Here is a 14,904-nt window from a genome sequence, read left to right on the forward strand (position 1 = left end):
GATTCTTTCTGCTTATCACTTCAGCTGGAAGTCCTCCATTCACAGGCGCAAATGCTAATAAGGGAACGTTGGGGAGATCTTGTTCAGATAGAAAGATACATTGCAGGAAAATGTCTCATTCTGGCTGTTTGGAAGTAAGTTTTATGTGTTTAGATGTTTATAGGTACAATCCTCCATTAAATACACAACCTTTTGTTAACCCCATGTTATGTTTAAAAAAACGAACAAGTTTTATAATCTTCAGTCAATTTGCTAGGAATTTAAATTCTTAGCCGCTTTTTTATCAGGACTTATGCTGACACACTTTTTCTAGGCATCTGTGAGGGTCCCATCAGTTGGACCCTTGCTGACTAAATATTGATAGCATATTTTATTGATACTATTCATATAGTGGGAAAACGCCTTAATTTCAAACTCTTAAGCTACTCCAAAGGAAACCATCTAGAAGCAATGGTTTCATCTTCTGTTCCCACTAGTTTTCCTAGCCGACTCAACACTTTACTTTTAAGTTTGTGTATTTGTATATAGGATAAAATGCATAGTAACAAATTATCATTTGCATGTCAGTAATTTATTTGTAATTATCTTTTGTGTATTTTTTTTTTGATACAGCCAACAGGTACTGGGAAGAAAAACAGGTACAGCTTCTGTTCACAAGGTCACCATAAAGATTGATGAGACTGATGGCTCAAAACCATTGCAAATTTCACACGAGCCTCCGCTGCCGGCTTGTGATTCTAAATTAATAGAGAGAGCTATGCGGGTAAGAATTTGGCTCTCATTAATACGTTTTCTTTGCTACTTATTCAATATAAATATTTATGAATCATCTTTTCATGTTTTGTAGATTGACCATTTGTCTATAGAAAAACTGCTAATCGACAGCGTACATGCTAGATCACATCAGAAGTTACAGGAGCTAAAAGCCATCTTAAAGAATTTCAACACAAATGACAACTGTACGTATTTTTTTTTTGCTTCTGATGTTTTTAGGATGTTTTTCTTTTTTCGCATAAGATTTTTAAATCCAAGGTTAACTGGACCATATAGTTGCCAATAGGGCTGGGCAATAAATCGAAATTCAGTGCAATTAATTACGTCAACTTGCGAATTTCAGTTTTATCAATTATTTTCTCGCGGTTTAAACTGTATCTACATCTTCAGGACGCAGATACAGTTGAATCCAATGGTAGAGGTAGTGACGTCATCGCACCTGCCTGTGCCGAGCTGCACAGACCAGAGGAGCAGAGGGAAGCCAGCTGTTAATCACAGCTTTTGTATCTGCGTCCTCACTATACTGTACATTTTAGGACGTTGGTCTTTTAACAGCAGGCATCCAGCGCCGTAAATGTAGAGTGTGGTGCAAAGGGGTTAATGAGCAACACTGGCAATAATAATGGGGGCACTCTGCTGTCACTATTTATAATGGGAGCGTCAGCACTAATAATGTTTTTTAAACCCTTCCCCTGCTGGCCATCCTATTTCCTAGGTAATTAGGATCACTTTCCTTTAATACAAGGGAAAGAGCTTATTCTTTAATGCAGGCCCCTGTCACACAGACAGTCTGTAACTGTGTGACAGGAGTCTTAAAGAGGCTCTGTCACCAGATTATAAGTGTTTTATTTTGAAAAACGATACATTTTGAGCAAGTTATGAACAATTTTAGATTTATGCTAATTAGTTTCTTAATAGACAACTAGGCATTTTTTTACCTTTTTACCAAGTGGGAGTTGTAAAGAGAAGTGTATGACGCTGATAATCAGCGTAATACACTTCTCTCCATTCATGTTTAGCTGTGCTCGCGACACAGTGTGATCTCGCGAGATCATGCTGTGCTGTCACATACACCCACATTAACTTTACCGAAGTGTCTTGAGAGTAAATAGACATTGCTTCCAGCCAGGACGCAGTGTCTATTCACACTCCCGACACTTCGGTAAAGTTTCTGTGGGACTTAATCACACAGCGCAGCGTGACCTTGCGGGATCATGGTGTGCTCTTATTAAGTCCCACAGAAACTTTACCGAAGTGTTGGGAGTGTGAATAGACACTGCGTCCTGGCTGGAAGCAATGTCTATTTACTCTCAAGACACTTCGGTAAAGTTAATGTGGGTGTATGTGACAGCACAGCATGATCTCGCGAGATCATGCTGTGCTGCGAGCACAGCTATAAATGAATGGAGAGAAGTGTATTACGCTGATTATCAGCGTCATACACTTCTCTTTACAACTCCCACTTGGTAAAAAGGTAAAGAAACGCACAGTTGTCAATTTGGAAACTAATTAGCATAAATCTATAAAAATAAAAACCACTTCTCTACATTACAGCGCCGATCAGATTATGTAGGAGATAGGGCACTTATAATCTGGTGACAGAGCCTCTTTAACCAATCAGCGCTTTCCTTTACTGCAGGAGAAAGCGCTAATTGCTGCCCTGCAGAGGCTGAGCCTTGCCCCAGCAATTTACCTAAAGAATCACAGATGATCGCAGAAGCAGGCGATCAGTTGTGTTTGTCAAGCAGGGTGGGGGACCGCTCACCCTTTCACTAGACAGTCTGAGAGTTTTAGACAGATCTCTATATTGACCATTGATATATTTGTACATGGTATATTATAAGTTTATTTTTGTTGATTTAGGATTTCTTCTTGTATTGCAGCATTTGTAGAAACTGCTCTGCCAACCCTGGTCATCCCAATTCTAGAGCCATGTGGGCGAGCAGAGTGTCTTCATGTGTTTGTAGATCTCCATTCAGGAATGTTCCAGCTCATGCTTTATGGATTTGGTATGATTAAAATGTTGTGTATTTTTTGTTAACAAAGCCATACAGATATGTACATAAAACTCATTGTGATAATTTTCAAGGATATACAACAATCTGAAAGCACTGGTTACGTATAATTGTAAACATTCTTTAAAAAAATTAGAAAATGCCACATTTAGCCTTCTGTTAGGGCCTGTTCACATCACCGTTCATTTCCGTTCCGCGGTTCCGTCGGAAGTTTCCGTCGGGTGAACCTCGCAATGGAAAGTGAAAGCACAGCTTCCGTTTGTCATCTTTGATCTCAATGGTGACGGAAACATCGCTAATGGTTTCCGTTCGTCACCATTTCGGCAGGTTTCCGGTTTTCCGACTGAATCAATAGCGGCATCGACTGCGCTATTGATTCCATCGAAAAACTGGAAACCTGCCGGAATGGTGACGAACGGAAACCATTAGCGATGTTTCCGTCACCATTGATCTCAATGGTGACTGAAACGGAAGCTGTGGTTTCACTTTCCGTTTCGGGGTTCACCCGACGGAAACCTCAGACGGAACCCCGGAACGGAAAGCGAACGGTGATTTGAACAGGCCCTTAAACATATTAAACGAAACAAACCCTTTATAAAAAGAAAGCTGCCCCGCCATCAACTGAATGCTATGTTCAACTTCTGTAAACTCAGACGATCAGCTAAAATTGCTGGGGTGAGTTGCGGGTTGATTCTATAGGGGAAATATAGGATAAGATGACACCCATACAAATAAACTGACAACCTAGATCGAGTTCTCCAGAGCAAAAGACAATCTTTCTTAGTGACTTTGGCTTATAGAGGAAATCCCGCGCAGGATACCCCCTCTGAGATTTATATTCGGGGCACATGGACAGGGGTGGTCTTACTGAAACAAGTTCTTTGCTGCAATGTCCTTGGGCCGGAAAATATATGGTTTCTTTAGTGGTTGTTTTAGACGGTTACGTTAACAAATGAAAATGTTTTATATTGTAGACCAGGCCACATTAGATGATATTGAGAAATCCATCAATGATGACATGAAAAAAATAATTCCTTGGCTTCAGCAGTTAAAGTAAGTGTAATTGATATGCAAACTAGATCTTGAATACAGAGAAGTAAATGTTCTCTTTCTCATTTTCACTTCTAATATTCTTAATGCCATGCTGCTGGTGTTCCTTACTTGCTGTTCCCTACATCTAGTCTTTGTGGATTCCAGTGGTCAGTCCATCTTGTATTAGATCTGTATTTGTTGGTCATGGTCCAGCTTTTGTTATACAAGCGCAGCTGCTGGCAGTCTCTTACACAGTAACTTTGGTCTTTTTGTACATTGTGATGTGTTTCCCCCCCACAGGTTCTGGCTTGGCCAGCAACGATGTAAGCATTCAGTGAAGCATTTACCCACCGTGTGTAGTGAATCTTTGCTTTTGACAAACTCTGCAAACCATCCGATTAGCAAGCTTTCCAAAAATAAACTGTTCATAAAGCTTACACGTCTTCCACAGTACTACATAGTAAGTGGTTTTCTTTTTTTTTTTTTTTTTTTTTATGACTTTTTTTAATATTTTTGTTTTTTACAAACAATGAAATAATCAAATTTGGCTGCCTGTATTTTATGACTATCTTAGGATAATAAAACAAAAAATACGACATTATTTTTTATTAAGATCTTTGGTCTCTGAACCTGTTCTCATTCATTTAGGTAGTGGAGATGCTCGAGGTTCCTGGTAACACGACAGAGCTGGAATACAACTACCATTTCTTATCAGTCAGTCACACAGACGGAGAAGATAACCCACCAACTGCTCTTCTGCTACAGCGATTCAAGACAAATGTTGATGAGATTTCTTTTGATGGAACGTGGCGAAAGCAAGGGAAAGCTGGCTGTAAACGCAAAGTATGTTAAACATCTTGTAGATAACTAGCGCGCCGACAGTACAGTGTACGAGTGTGTGAAAATGCTTCACGAGTTCTTTTAAATAAAATTACTAAAATGAATTTCTTTCAGCTCTCTGGGGATCAGGCTACTCCGGAGCCTAAGAAGCCGAAGCGGACGGGAGAAATGTGTGCCTTTAATAAAGTGCTTGCTCACTTTGTGGCCATGTGCGACTCAAACATGCCGTTTATTGGACTACGAACAGAAGTGAGTGTTCATAGTCTTTGTGTTGGTACATGGTTTACCCTGGACTAATCCCTAGTAAACGGGAGCCCTCATTTACACCAGTAAAATCCGGTGAGAATAAGGAGCTAAATATAGACCCGAATTAATGATAATTTTGTCTGTAATTACCTGTCGCTATGTCCATATTGTGTTTTTAAAGCCCCGTTAATTTTTTATAATACGGACAAAATATGGTTCTAAAATACAGATCCATATTTTCCCACTCCGTTGACATCCATGTTGGTGGACTATGGCTGTGAATACGACCTTTGATAGAGCATGCTTCTTGACATGCATATATAAAAAGACAAAGACCTCATGAAGGTTGAAATGTTGCACATGTACTGGGGAATAAACACCCCTTTGGAATGCTAAAGTCTGGAGTGCTGCATTCTTTCTTCGTTTTACAATTTTTACTGTCTCAAAATCGGGGCGCCAACTGCTACGGACCCCCTTCTCCAAATATAGCGGTTAGCCGCTACCTAAACAAGCAGTGCCAACGACTGGATACTCCAGACACCAGGAGGAATAAGTGCCTGATGAAGGTCTAAATTTCGACCGAAACGTCGCACTAAAACCTCTGGCATCAACTAATGATAAAATAAAAATGTTAAAAAATTTGCAAGAATCACGAATTTGCGTGCCGAATACTTCTTTCGTTACAGATTTAGTACAGTTGTTAGTGTATGTGCAACTTGGACGTTTTTGTCTCAGTACAGAACTTGAAACCGTGCACCAGCGTAGAATTTATTTGATGACTAACACCAGTTATAGCCCTACATTAAAGTAAATTTGTTGGCGTGCAGTTAGTCGGACTACTTTTGCTAAGCCACACCCCCTTAAAAGCCCCAAAAAAAGGTCAGACATGGCGTAAGTATAGAAAGTCGCAGATTTTTACACAAAACACAAGTGTGGTGTTACTTTTTGAGACATCCAGTTTAAAGAGGCTCTGTCACCAGATTATATCTCCTACATAATGTGATCGGCGCTGTAATGTAGATAACAGCAGTGGTTTTTATTTTGAAAAACGTTCATTTTTGAGCAAGTTATGAACAATTGTAGATTTATGCTAATTAGTTTCCAAATGGACAACTGGGCGTTTTTTACCTTTTTAACAACTGGGCGTTGTAAAGAGCAGTGTCTGACGCTGACCAATGAACAGCCAGCTCTGTTTTCTACACAATTTGTCTCACGGCAGATATCGGATGGTGGAGGGGACAGTGCCAGGGGATAATAATTTCAAGTTTCCTGGTTGTCTAGGAATTTTAAAGGGGTTAAACATTCCTGCCATCAGGCCCCACAAACCGGATCTCAAAGGGAATAGGTCTTGTGCATATTGGTATTAAAAGGGGAATTTTTAGGCAGTTTTGGGCGGTGTCCTGTGATTCGGGTTTCCATTGTTTATGAGGTTAATAAATACCTGCTTTCCCGGTGGTCTAGTGTAGTAGAGTGGTCAATACCAGCTTCTATGGTCTAGGGGGAGTTTGCCCACCCCTAGAAATGTCCCTGAGCACAGCCCAATAAGACTGTGTTCAATGCTCTGATGCACCAGGAGTTTTGAAGGAGCACTTTGAAATGTTTTCTGCACTGTTTGTATCCATTGTTATTTTGGCTTATCAATTTTTTTTCTTATTTCTCATGTACTTTTACAGTTGTCCAACATGGACATTCCCCATCAAGGTGTCCAGATAGAAGGGGATGGTTTCAGCCATGCTATTAGAATACTAAGGTAAATTTAGGATTTTACTGCCATACTTGTTTTCTGTATTACGTTTTCAAAAATAGAATGAAAATGTTCATTGCTGTAGTTATCAAGAATTTTAAGTTTTTGTTTTTATTATTCTCCTACATCAACTAGATTCACAGTAGGTTCATCATTATAAAACTTTAAGAGAAATGCACTAAAATCAAGTATTTAGAACTTGGTTGCACCACACCAAGTGTAAATACATGAAACCTATGAAGATAAGCTGTTCATTTAGCCCCTTTGGAAGCAGTATTAAATTGGTAGATCCATTGAACCTATTTCTGTGTTCTAGCTAGATAAACCCTTCCTGTATAGGAACCCCTATATTTTTAACCTTCGTGAACCATGGGACATGCTTTTACACTGTCCACAGTGCAATCTTATCTGTTCTTTTTCTGGCGGCTCAAATTGGCTGTGGACTAATCAATCGTCTGGTAACATCACTCAGGTCAGTATTGATTCTTAGTAAGGCCCAAGATTTTTATATTATGTTAGGCATGTCTGATGCCTCAATCAATACCTAGTAGGGTATATGAAGGAGATACCAGACTGGGACCACTCTTATCAAGGCAGCAGTTCCGCTGCAGTCATGGCGATTTATATCGTAGGGTCGTAGGCTTGATTTTAGTGTACTTTTGTTGAATCTACCGATGCTTTGACCACAATAGTTTTTGTATAGCAGCTTCTGATGGCTGATAGGTCAGTTTTTTGATAGCGAGTACCCTACACTTGTTAGTTACTCTCTAATAAAATAATGTTGCAATCAGGTGATGTTTATTTTTTAATACAAAAATAAGTACCAGCAGAATGAGTCTAAGATGAGTAAATCTGTAGTAAGTGTGTTTTGTAGGTATATGTAAACCATGTATGTGATGGGGTGGAGCAATGAGGACAAACTGGTAGGCTATCCATATCGATATTAAGGAGGACTTTTCACCGCTACTGATGTTTATTTTAGTAAATACTTGTATTCCCCATGAAATAACAATTCTGGAGCATATTTTCGTAGAAGACTGCATTGTGATGTTCCTCTGTTATTCCTCCAAGAAATTTATGAATAAATTGACAACTGGGTGTTACCATTTTACTTGTCAACGGGGTGTGTCCCTGCACAGTCTTACTTTGTCACCACTGAGTGGACATTGTCACTCTGTGTAGGGACACCCCCTCAACTAGTAACACCCAGTTGTCAATATATTCATACATTTCTAGGAGGAAAAACAGAAGGATTGCACAACATAGAGTTCTAAGAAACGATGCTCTAAAATTGTTATTTCATGGGGAATACAATTATTTCCTAAACCAGACCTGTCAGGAGAGGTGACTGGTCCTCTTTAAGGGTATATACAGTGAATAAGCGGTTGTCGGTGGTAAAGTCAGCCTGTAAGTATTGTAGGGCATTTATAGAATGGTAGCTTCAGGAGATTGGTTGTCTCATTAAAGGGAATGTGTCGCTAGAATTTTTTTTTTTTAGTTAAACAATTATTATTTGAGTGATTACACATTGTTTTAATTTTTGACAAGTCAGGAAATATTATAAATTAGATTCTAATTTATAACATTTCCATGTGTTGGGCACTAGAGGGAGCAGTTCCCAAAATTGCAGCATGGTCAATGTGGTAAAGCAACCTCATTGCGTTATGCTGCAAATTTGGGGTAGACACACTCTCCTCTAGTGTCTTCACACAATCCCCTCTCCCTTATTCTGGCTAGTGCCAGGAGAAGGAGGGGGTTTGAATCGTCAAACCTCCTACACTGTGTGCCGCCATTTTCTGAGCGACTGCACAGTGTACGAGGATTAGATACAGTGCTCAGCAGACCATATCACACGAACCTACACGAACATAACTTACCTGCTCCTGCTGCCGCTTCCGCTCCTATTCCTTGCGCCTTCGCTTCCTTGAACATATGGCGGGAAGCCGCGGCCAGAAGTAGTCATCTTACTGTCCGGCCGCGGCTTCCGGTCCACTTGAAAATTGCGCTGGATTTCGCTCTGCCGAAGACCTTCCTTTTGGTCTGTGTGGGAGTGTCACATGCGCCGTTTTACACAGACGGCGTACGCTGCAGTGAGTGGAACGGCTCCCGGTTTCCATTCTCTATGGGGTTGTATGTGCCGTATTCCATCTCTGTATGTGTCGTTAATGGACACATACAGAGATGGAAAAAAAAAGGCAGCCCCCATAGAGAAGTAAGTAAAAAGTAGAACACAAGAACACAAATAAATAAAATTTATTTTAATATCCTACTAAAAGCAATTTGATAAAAAATAAATAAATTTCATGACCCCTTCCCTTTAAGACAGCCCCGGTCCATATTCCTTATTAGTGCATATGGACATCCCAGTGGAGGGTCCCCCGCTCGTGAGCTCCCTATTTGAGCCACCCATTGCAGGGAAAATGTCTGGCTTTCCGCATCTTCCCCCGGCGCAATCAGCTGTTTGCAGAGACTGTGTTTGGGATGATTTGCTTATTGCCCCAGGGTCCACATTCTGAAAGGGGTTTTCTCTTATTCGACAACCACTTTCACATTCTCTTGGGCTGTTGTGCCTTCTATAAAAAAACTTATTTACATGATTCTCCAAGCTTGTGAACGTTTTGGCACCAACTCTAGTGGTCAATCAGCAATAGACTAATACATTAGTATTTCAGGTTTTTGAGACTGTCCTAAGTTTTTATTTTTCTGGGCTTAACAATTGAAGTTTTTGTAAACCTTTTAGCTTAGAGGCATACTGGCAATTTCCCCGAACAACCCCCCTGCAGTGGTATGCATGGCCAAATCTTCCACACCGCTTGGCGGTACTAAATGTTCCTGATTCTTTAAACTTGCCACCATTATTTTTTTTACCTACACTTGTCATTTTACCAGTCTACTTCATGACGGTTGGAGAAATACCCTAATGAAGGAGTTCCCTTTGGGGTTGCATTTCCTTCACTCTACAGTCCAACTGATCTTAAACCATTTCTATTGGGTTTAGATCAGCTGACTGGAGGCAAGGTCATCTGATGCAGCACTCCATCGCTCTCTGTCAGATAGTTCTTACACAGCCTGAAGGTGGGCATTGGGTCATTGTCCTGTTGAAAACGAAATGACGGGCCAACTAAGCGTAAAGCAGATGGGATTGCGTGTCGCTACAGAAAGCTGTGGTAGCCATGCTGGTTAAGTATGCCTGCAATTCTTAATAAATTGCCGATAATGTAGGGGTGCTATGCTAATGACACTATCAAACCTCTCCCATGCGTTACAGTGGGAACCACACTACCAGACATTATGCGCTCATTCTTTGTCTCTCAAAAATGTAGTGGTAGGAACTAATCGTAAGTTTGACCTCCTATTTGCATTAGTTTGATGTACCTTGGTCCACGTTCTTCTTAAGTAGTGGTTTCTTTGCAGCAATTCTACCATGTAGGCCTGGTTCACGCAGTCTGCTATTGACTTGAATGCCATGATGTTTTTGGCATTTTTTTTTTCCTTTAACCATTTCAGGACCGGGCTATTTTGAGCCTTCAGGACCAGAAACCGTTTAGCCCTCTTTAGCACGTGTTCGTTAAATAACTCTAACTTTTTTTATTTGTTGGGCTAGCGACGTGATTTTTGCGATGTTTTTTTCCATAGACAATGCAGGTTTCTTTTTTTTTAATCATTTTTATACGCACCTTTTTTGCTATTTTAGAATTTTTTTTCTTACATTTTGAAAATAGTAAAAAAATAATCTTTTTTTACATTTCGGCTATTTTTTTTTGGGTAATAACATAGTTTTACCCTAAAATAGACCTTTTTATTTGTGAAAAGTCATTGTCTACCGTAAATTTTAATATATTACATGTCTATATTAGGGTAATTGGGTCCGGGCTAGCGTTATGCCAATGATTGGCGGGAGGGGAACGTTTTTTTTGGGGTGGGTATTTTATGTGTATTTATTATTATTTTTTTTTGCACTTTAATTTTAGTTTTTTATTACTATGGTCTGTCCCTCAAAGGTTAAAAAAGACCTTTGGGGAATTTTATATATATTTTTTCTTTCTTTTACACCATGCTTTTCCCCTGTAACTGGAGCTGCACAGCAGCCCCAGTTACAGCGGAAATCAGCCCTCATAGTGACGATTGTCACTAATAGGGCTGTGCTGGGTCTAGTTAGACCCAGCAGCAGTCTGTCAGTAACGGCACCCGGCGATCATGTGACCAGTCACATGATCACCGGGAGGAATAGAGACAGCGGCGCGGCCGCTGCCTCTATTCCTATACACAGCGTTCATTGAGCGCTGTGTACAAGGCATCAGAGAAGACCAAAGCAGCGAAAGCTTCTTCTATCCTTTCCTCAGAGTTCCCGGCAGTCACTGACAGTCGGAAACTCGACATTCAGCTGCCCGATCGCTCGGGCAGCAAGTTAAAACCTGAGCCGTAAAAAGTCTATGGCTTGGATTTTAAGGACCCTGACCGCTGGCCGTAAAAACACAGCCAGTGGTCGGGAACCAGCTAATATGGGTTACATACATAGTTACATAGTTAGTACGGCTGAAAAAAGACACATGTCCATCAAGTTCAACCAAGGGAAGGGAAAAGGGAAGGAAAAATTTCTACACATAGGAGCTAATACTTTTTTGTTCTAGGAAATTATCTAACCCTTTTTTAAAGCCATCTACTGTCCCTGCTGTGACAAGCTCCTGCGGTAGGCTATTCCATAAATTCACCGTTCTCACTGTAAAGAAGCCTTGTCGCCTCTGCAGCTTGAACCTTTTTTTCTCCAGACGGAGGGAGTGCCCCCTTGTTTTTTGAGGGGGTTTTACAAGGAACAGGATTTCACCATATTTTTTGTATGTGCCATTAATATATTTATATAAGTTAATCATGTCCCCCCTTAGTCGTCTTTTTTCAAGGCTAAATAGGTTTAATTCTTTCAATCTTTCCTCATAACTTAAATTCTCCATGCCCCTAATTAGCTTCGTTGCTCTTCTTTGTATTTTTTCCAACTCCAGGGCATCCTTTCTATGAACTGGAGCCCAGAACTGGACTGCATATTCTAGATGAGGCCTCACTAATGCTTTGTAAAGTGGTAATATTACATCCCTGTCCCGCGAGTCCATGCCTCTTTTAATACACGACAATATCCTGCTGGCCTTTGAAGCAGCTGTTTGACACTGCATGCTGTTATTGAGTTTATGATTTACAAGTACACCCAGATCCTTCTCAACAAGTGAATCCGCCAGTGTAGCTCCCCCTAGGACATATGATGCATGCAGGTTGTTGGTACCCAGATGCATAACTTTACATTTATCTACATTAAACTTCATCTGCCAAGTGGACGCCCAAACACTTAGTTTGTTTAAATCTGCCTGTAATTCATGAACATCTTCCATAGTCTGAACTATATTGCATAGCTTGGTGTCATCTGCAAAAATAGAAATAGTGCTATTAATCCCATCCTCTATATCATTAATAAATAAGTTGAATAATAGGGGTCCCAGCACTGAACCCTGGGGTACACCACTTATAACCGGTGACCATTCAGAGTAGGAATCATTGACCACAACTCTCTGGATACGGTCCTTGAGCCAATTCTCAATCCAATTACAAACTATATTTTCTAAACCTATAGTCCTTAATTTACCCATTAGGCGTCTATGGGGGACAGTGTCAAATGCCTTTGCAAAGTCCAAAAACACTAAATCCACAGCGGCCCCTCTGTCTAGACTTCTGCTCACCTCTTCATAAAAACAGATTAGGTTAGTTTGACAACTTCTGTCCTTAGTAAAACCGTGCTGGCTGTCACTTATAATGCTATTTATTGTCACATAATCCTGTATATAGTCCCTCAATAGCCCCTCAAACATTTTCCCCACGATGGATGTTAAGCTTACTGGTCTATAATTACCCGGGGAAGACCTAGAGCCCTTTTTGAAAATAGGCACCACATTTGCCCTGCGCCAGTCCCTTGGCACTATGCCAGTCACTAGAGATTCTCTGAATATTATGAAAAGTGGGACAGAAATAACTGAACTAAGCTCTTTAAGAACTCTAGGGTGTAACCCATCTGGTCCCGGGGCCTTGTGCACATTTATTTTATTTAATTTAGCTTGGACCATCTCTACATTCATCCAATTCAGTATATCAACTGATATATTAACAGCACTGGCACCGGCTACATCAGCTGCTCCTTCTTCAGTTGTATATACAGAGCTAAAGAACCCATTTAGTAACTCTGCCTTCTCTTGATCCCCTGTGATCAACTCCCCATTACCATTATCTAGGGGTCCTACATGTTCAGACCTGGGCTTTTTTGCATTTATATGCTTGAAGAATTTTTTGGGATTTGTTTTACTATCCTTGGCCACCTGCCTTTCATTTTGTATTTTTGCTGATTTTATTACATTTTTACAGATTTTATTAAGCTCTTTATATTTTACAAAGGCTACAGCTGTACCCTCAGATTTGTATTTTTTAAATGCCCTTTTTTTGTCATGTATTGCCCCTTTCACAGAATGTGTAAGCCATGTGGGGTTTAATTTGAGTCGTTTATACTTGTTACCTGTAGGAATAAATTTTGCACTATAATAACTCAAAGTAGATTTGAAAATCTCCCATTTATCATTTGTTCCATTATTTGACATTAGTTCTTCCCAGTCCATATCCTGAATTGCAGCCCTCATCCTGGGGAAATTGGCTTTCTTAAAATTAAATGTTTTTGCCCTCCCAGCCTGCGTTTGTTTTTTACAGTATAGGTAAAATGTAACTATATTATGATCACTGTTACCGAGGTTTTCACGAACATTGACATTCCCAACAAGATCTGCATTATTAGAAATGACCAGATCCAACAGAGCTTCACCTCTAGTCGGGTCTTCCACAAACTGGCCCATAAAATTTTCCTGCAACAGGTTGAGGAAATGTCTCCCCTTTGCAGTTGAAGCCGAACCATGACACCAATTAATATCCCGGAAATTAAAATCTCCCATTATCACTACAGTACCCGCCTGTGCAGCCCGCTCCATCTGTTTATATAGCTGAACTTCCATCTCCTCAGTTATATTGGGGGGTCTATAGATTACACCAAAAGTAATTTTTTCAGTGTTTACCTCCCTTTCTAGTTCCACCCACAAGGTTTCAACCTCCTCACAGTATTCACCCACTATTGTCTCTTTCACACTCGCCTTCATATCATTTCTCACATACAGACATACACCACCACCTTTCCTATTTGTCCTGTCTTTCCGAAAAAGTGTAAAACCCTGTAGATTTACAGCCCAGTCATGTGAAGAGTCCAGCCATGTTTCAGCAACACCAACTATATCTATATTTTCTTCCAGTATCAAGGCCTCCAGCTCCCCCATTTTGCTTGCTAGACTTCTGGCATTTGTGAACATACACTTTAACTTGCCTGTCAGTTTTTCACTTTTATTATCAGAAATGTGATTTGACATTAATCGTTCCTTTTTATTTACACTGATGTTTTGTAACGAAAGGATCTCCTTATCTTGTTGTCTAGTCCTCTCCCCACCGTCTGTTTCTCCCCCCACCAATATAGTCTGACCCCTCTCTAACCTGGCTACCCCTTTTTTTTCTACATTGACCTCCCTCCTCAGCCCTAGTTTAAATACTCCGCCACCCCAGCTAGAATTCTCTCCCCCAGCACAGCGGACCCCCTTCCATTTAGGTGCAAATCATCTGCAGAATACAGTTTGTACCCCAATGAAAAGTCAGCCCAGTGCTCTAGGAACCCAAATCCTTCTCCTCTACACCAAGACTTTAGCCATGCATTTAACTCCCTGAGCTCCCGCTGTCTTTCCTGTGATGCGCATGGCACAGGCAGTATTCCTGAGAATACTACTTTGGAGGTCCTTCCCTTCAGTTTGTAGCCTAGTTCTTTAAAATTATTCTTAAGGCTCCTCCACCTACCATTTATTCTGTCGTTGGTACCGACATGGACCACGACAGCTGGATCATCACCAGCCCCTCCAAGCAATTTGTCCACCCGTTCCACCACATGCCGAACCCTGGCACCAGGGAGACAGCAAACCATTCGGTTGAGGTGGTCTTGGCGACAAATTATTCTATCCGTCTTCCTGATTATAGAATCCCCTACGACTATCAATTGTCTTGGCTTAACTGCATTACCATCCCGCCGACTACTAGCTGGGCTGTTCTCCCGGCTGTTAGGGAGATCAGTATCCACTAGGGCTGCCATTTCTGAGACTGACACCCTCGCATCATCACCCAACTTGGCAATTTTGCCTG

At 40.7% G+C, this 14,904-nt stretch overlaps 1 protein-coding gene across 2 annotated transcripts in view; it reads left to right on the forward strand.

Annotated features, from left to right (window-relative positions):
- Window positions 1-14,904, forward strand: part of MED14 (mediator complex subunit 14) — a 60,394-nt gene that overhangs the window by 14,349 nt on the left and 31,141 nt on the right. For both annotated transcript variants that reach the window (XM_075853943.1, XM_075853944.1), the window contains exons 8-16: window positions 2-134; window positions 613-763; window positions 848-959; window positions 2,658-2,783; window positions 3,764-3,842; window positions 4,122-4,281; window positions 4,470-4,664; window positions 4,776-4,910; window positions 6,581-6,657. In XM_075853943.1, coding sequence (XP_075710058.1) covers window positions 2-134; window positions 613-763; window positions 848-959; window positions 2,658-2,783; window positions 3,764-3,842; window positions 4,122-4,281; window positions 4,470-4,664; window positions 4,776-4,910; window positions 6,581-6,657 — 1,168 coding nt within the window. The remainder of the gene's footprint in view (window position 1; window positions 135-612; window positions 764-847; window positions 960-2,657; window positions 2,784-3,763; window positions 3,843-4,121; window positions 4,282-4,469; window positions 4,665-4,775; window positions 4,911-6,580; window positions 6,658-14,904) is intronic.

Source organism: Rhinoderma darwinii, chromosome 2 (genome assembly GCF_050947455.1).
Source record: "Rhinoderma darwinii isolate aRhiDar2 chromosome 2, aRhiDar2.hap1, whole genome shotgun sequence".
Taxonomy (NCBI): domain Eukaryota; kingdom Metazoa; phylum Chordata; class Amphibia; order Anura; family Rhinodermatidae; genus Rhinoderma; species Rhinoderma darwinii.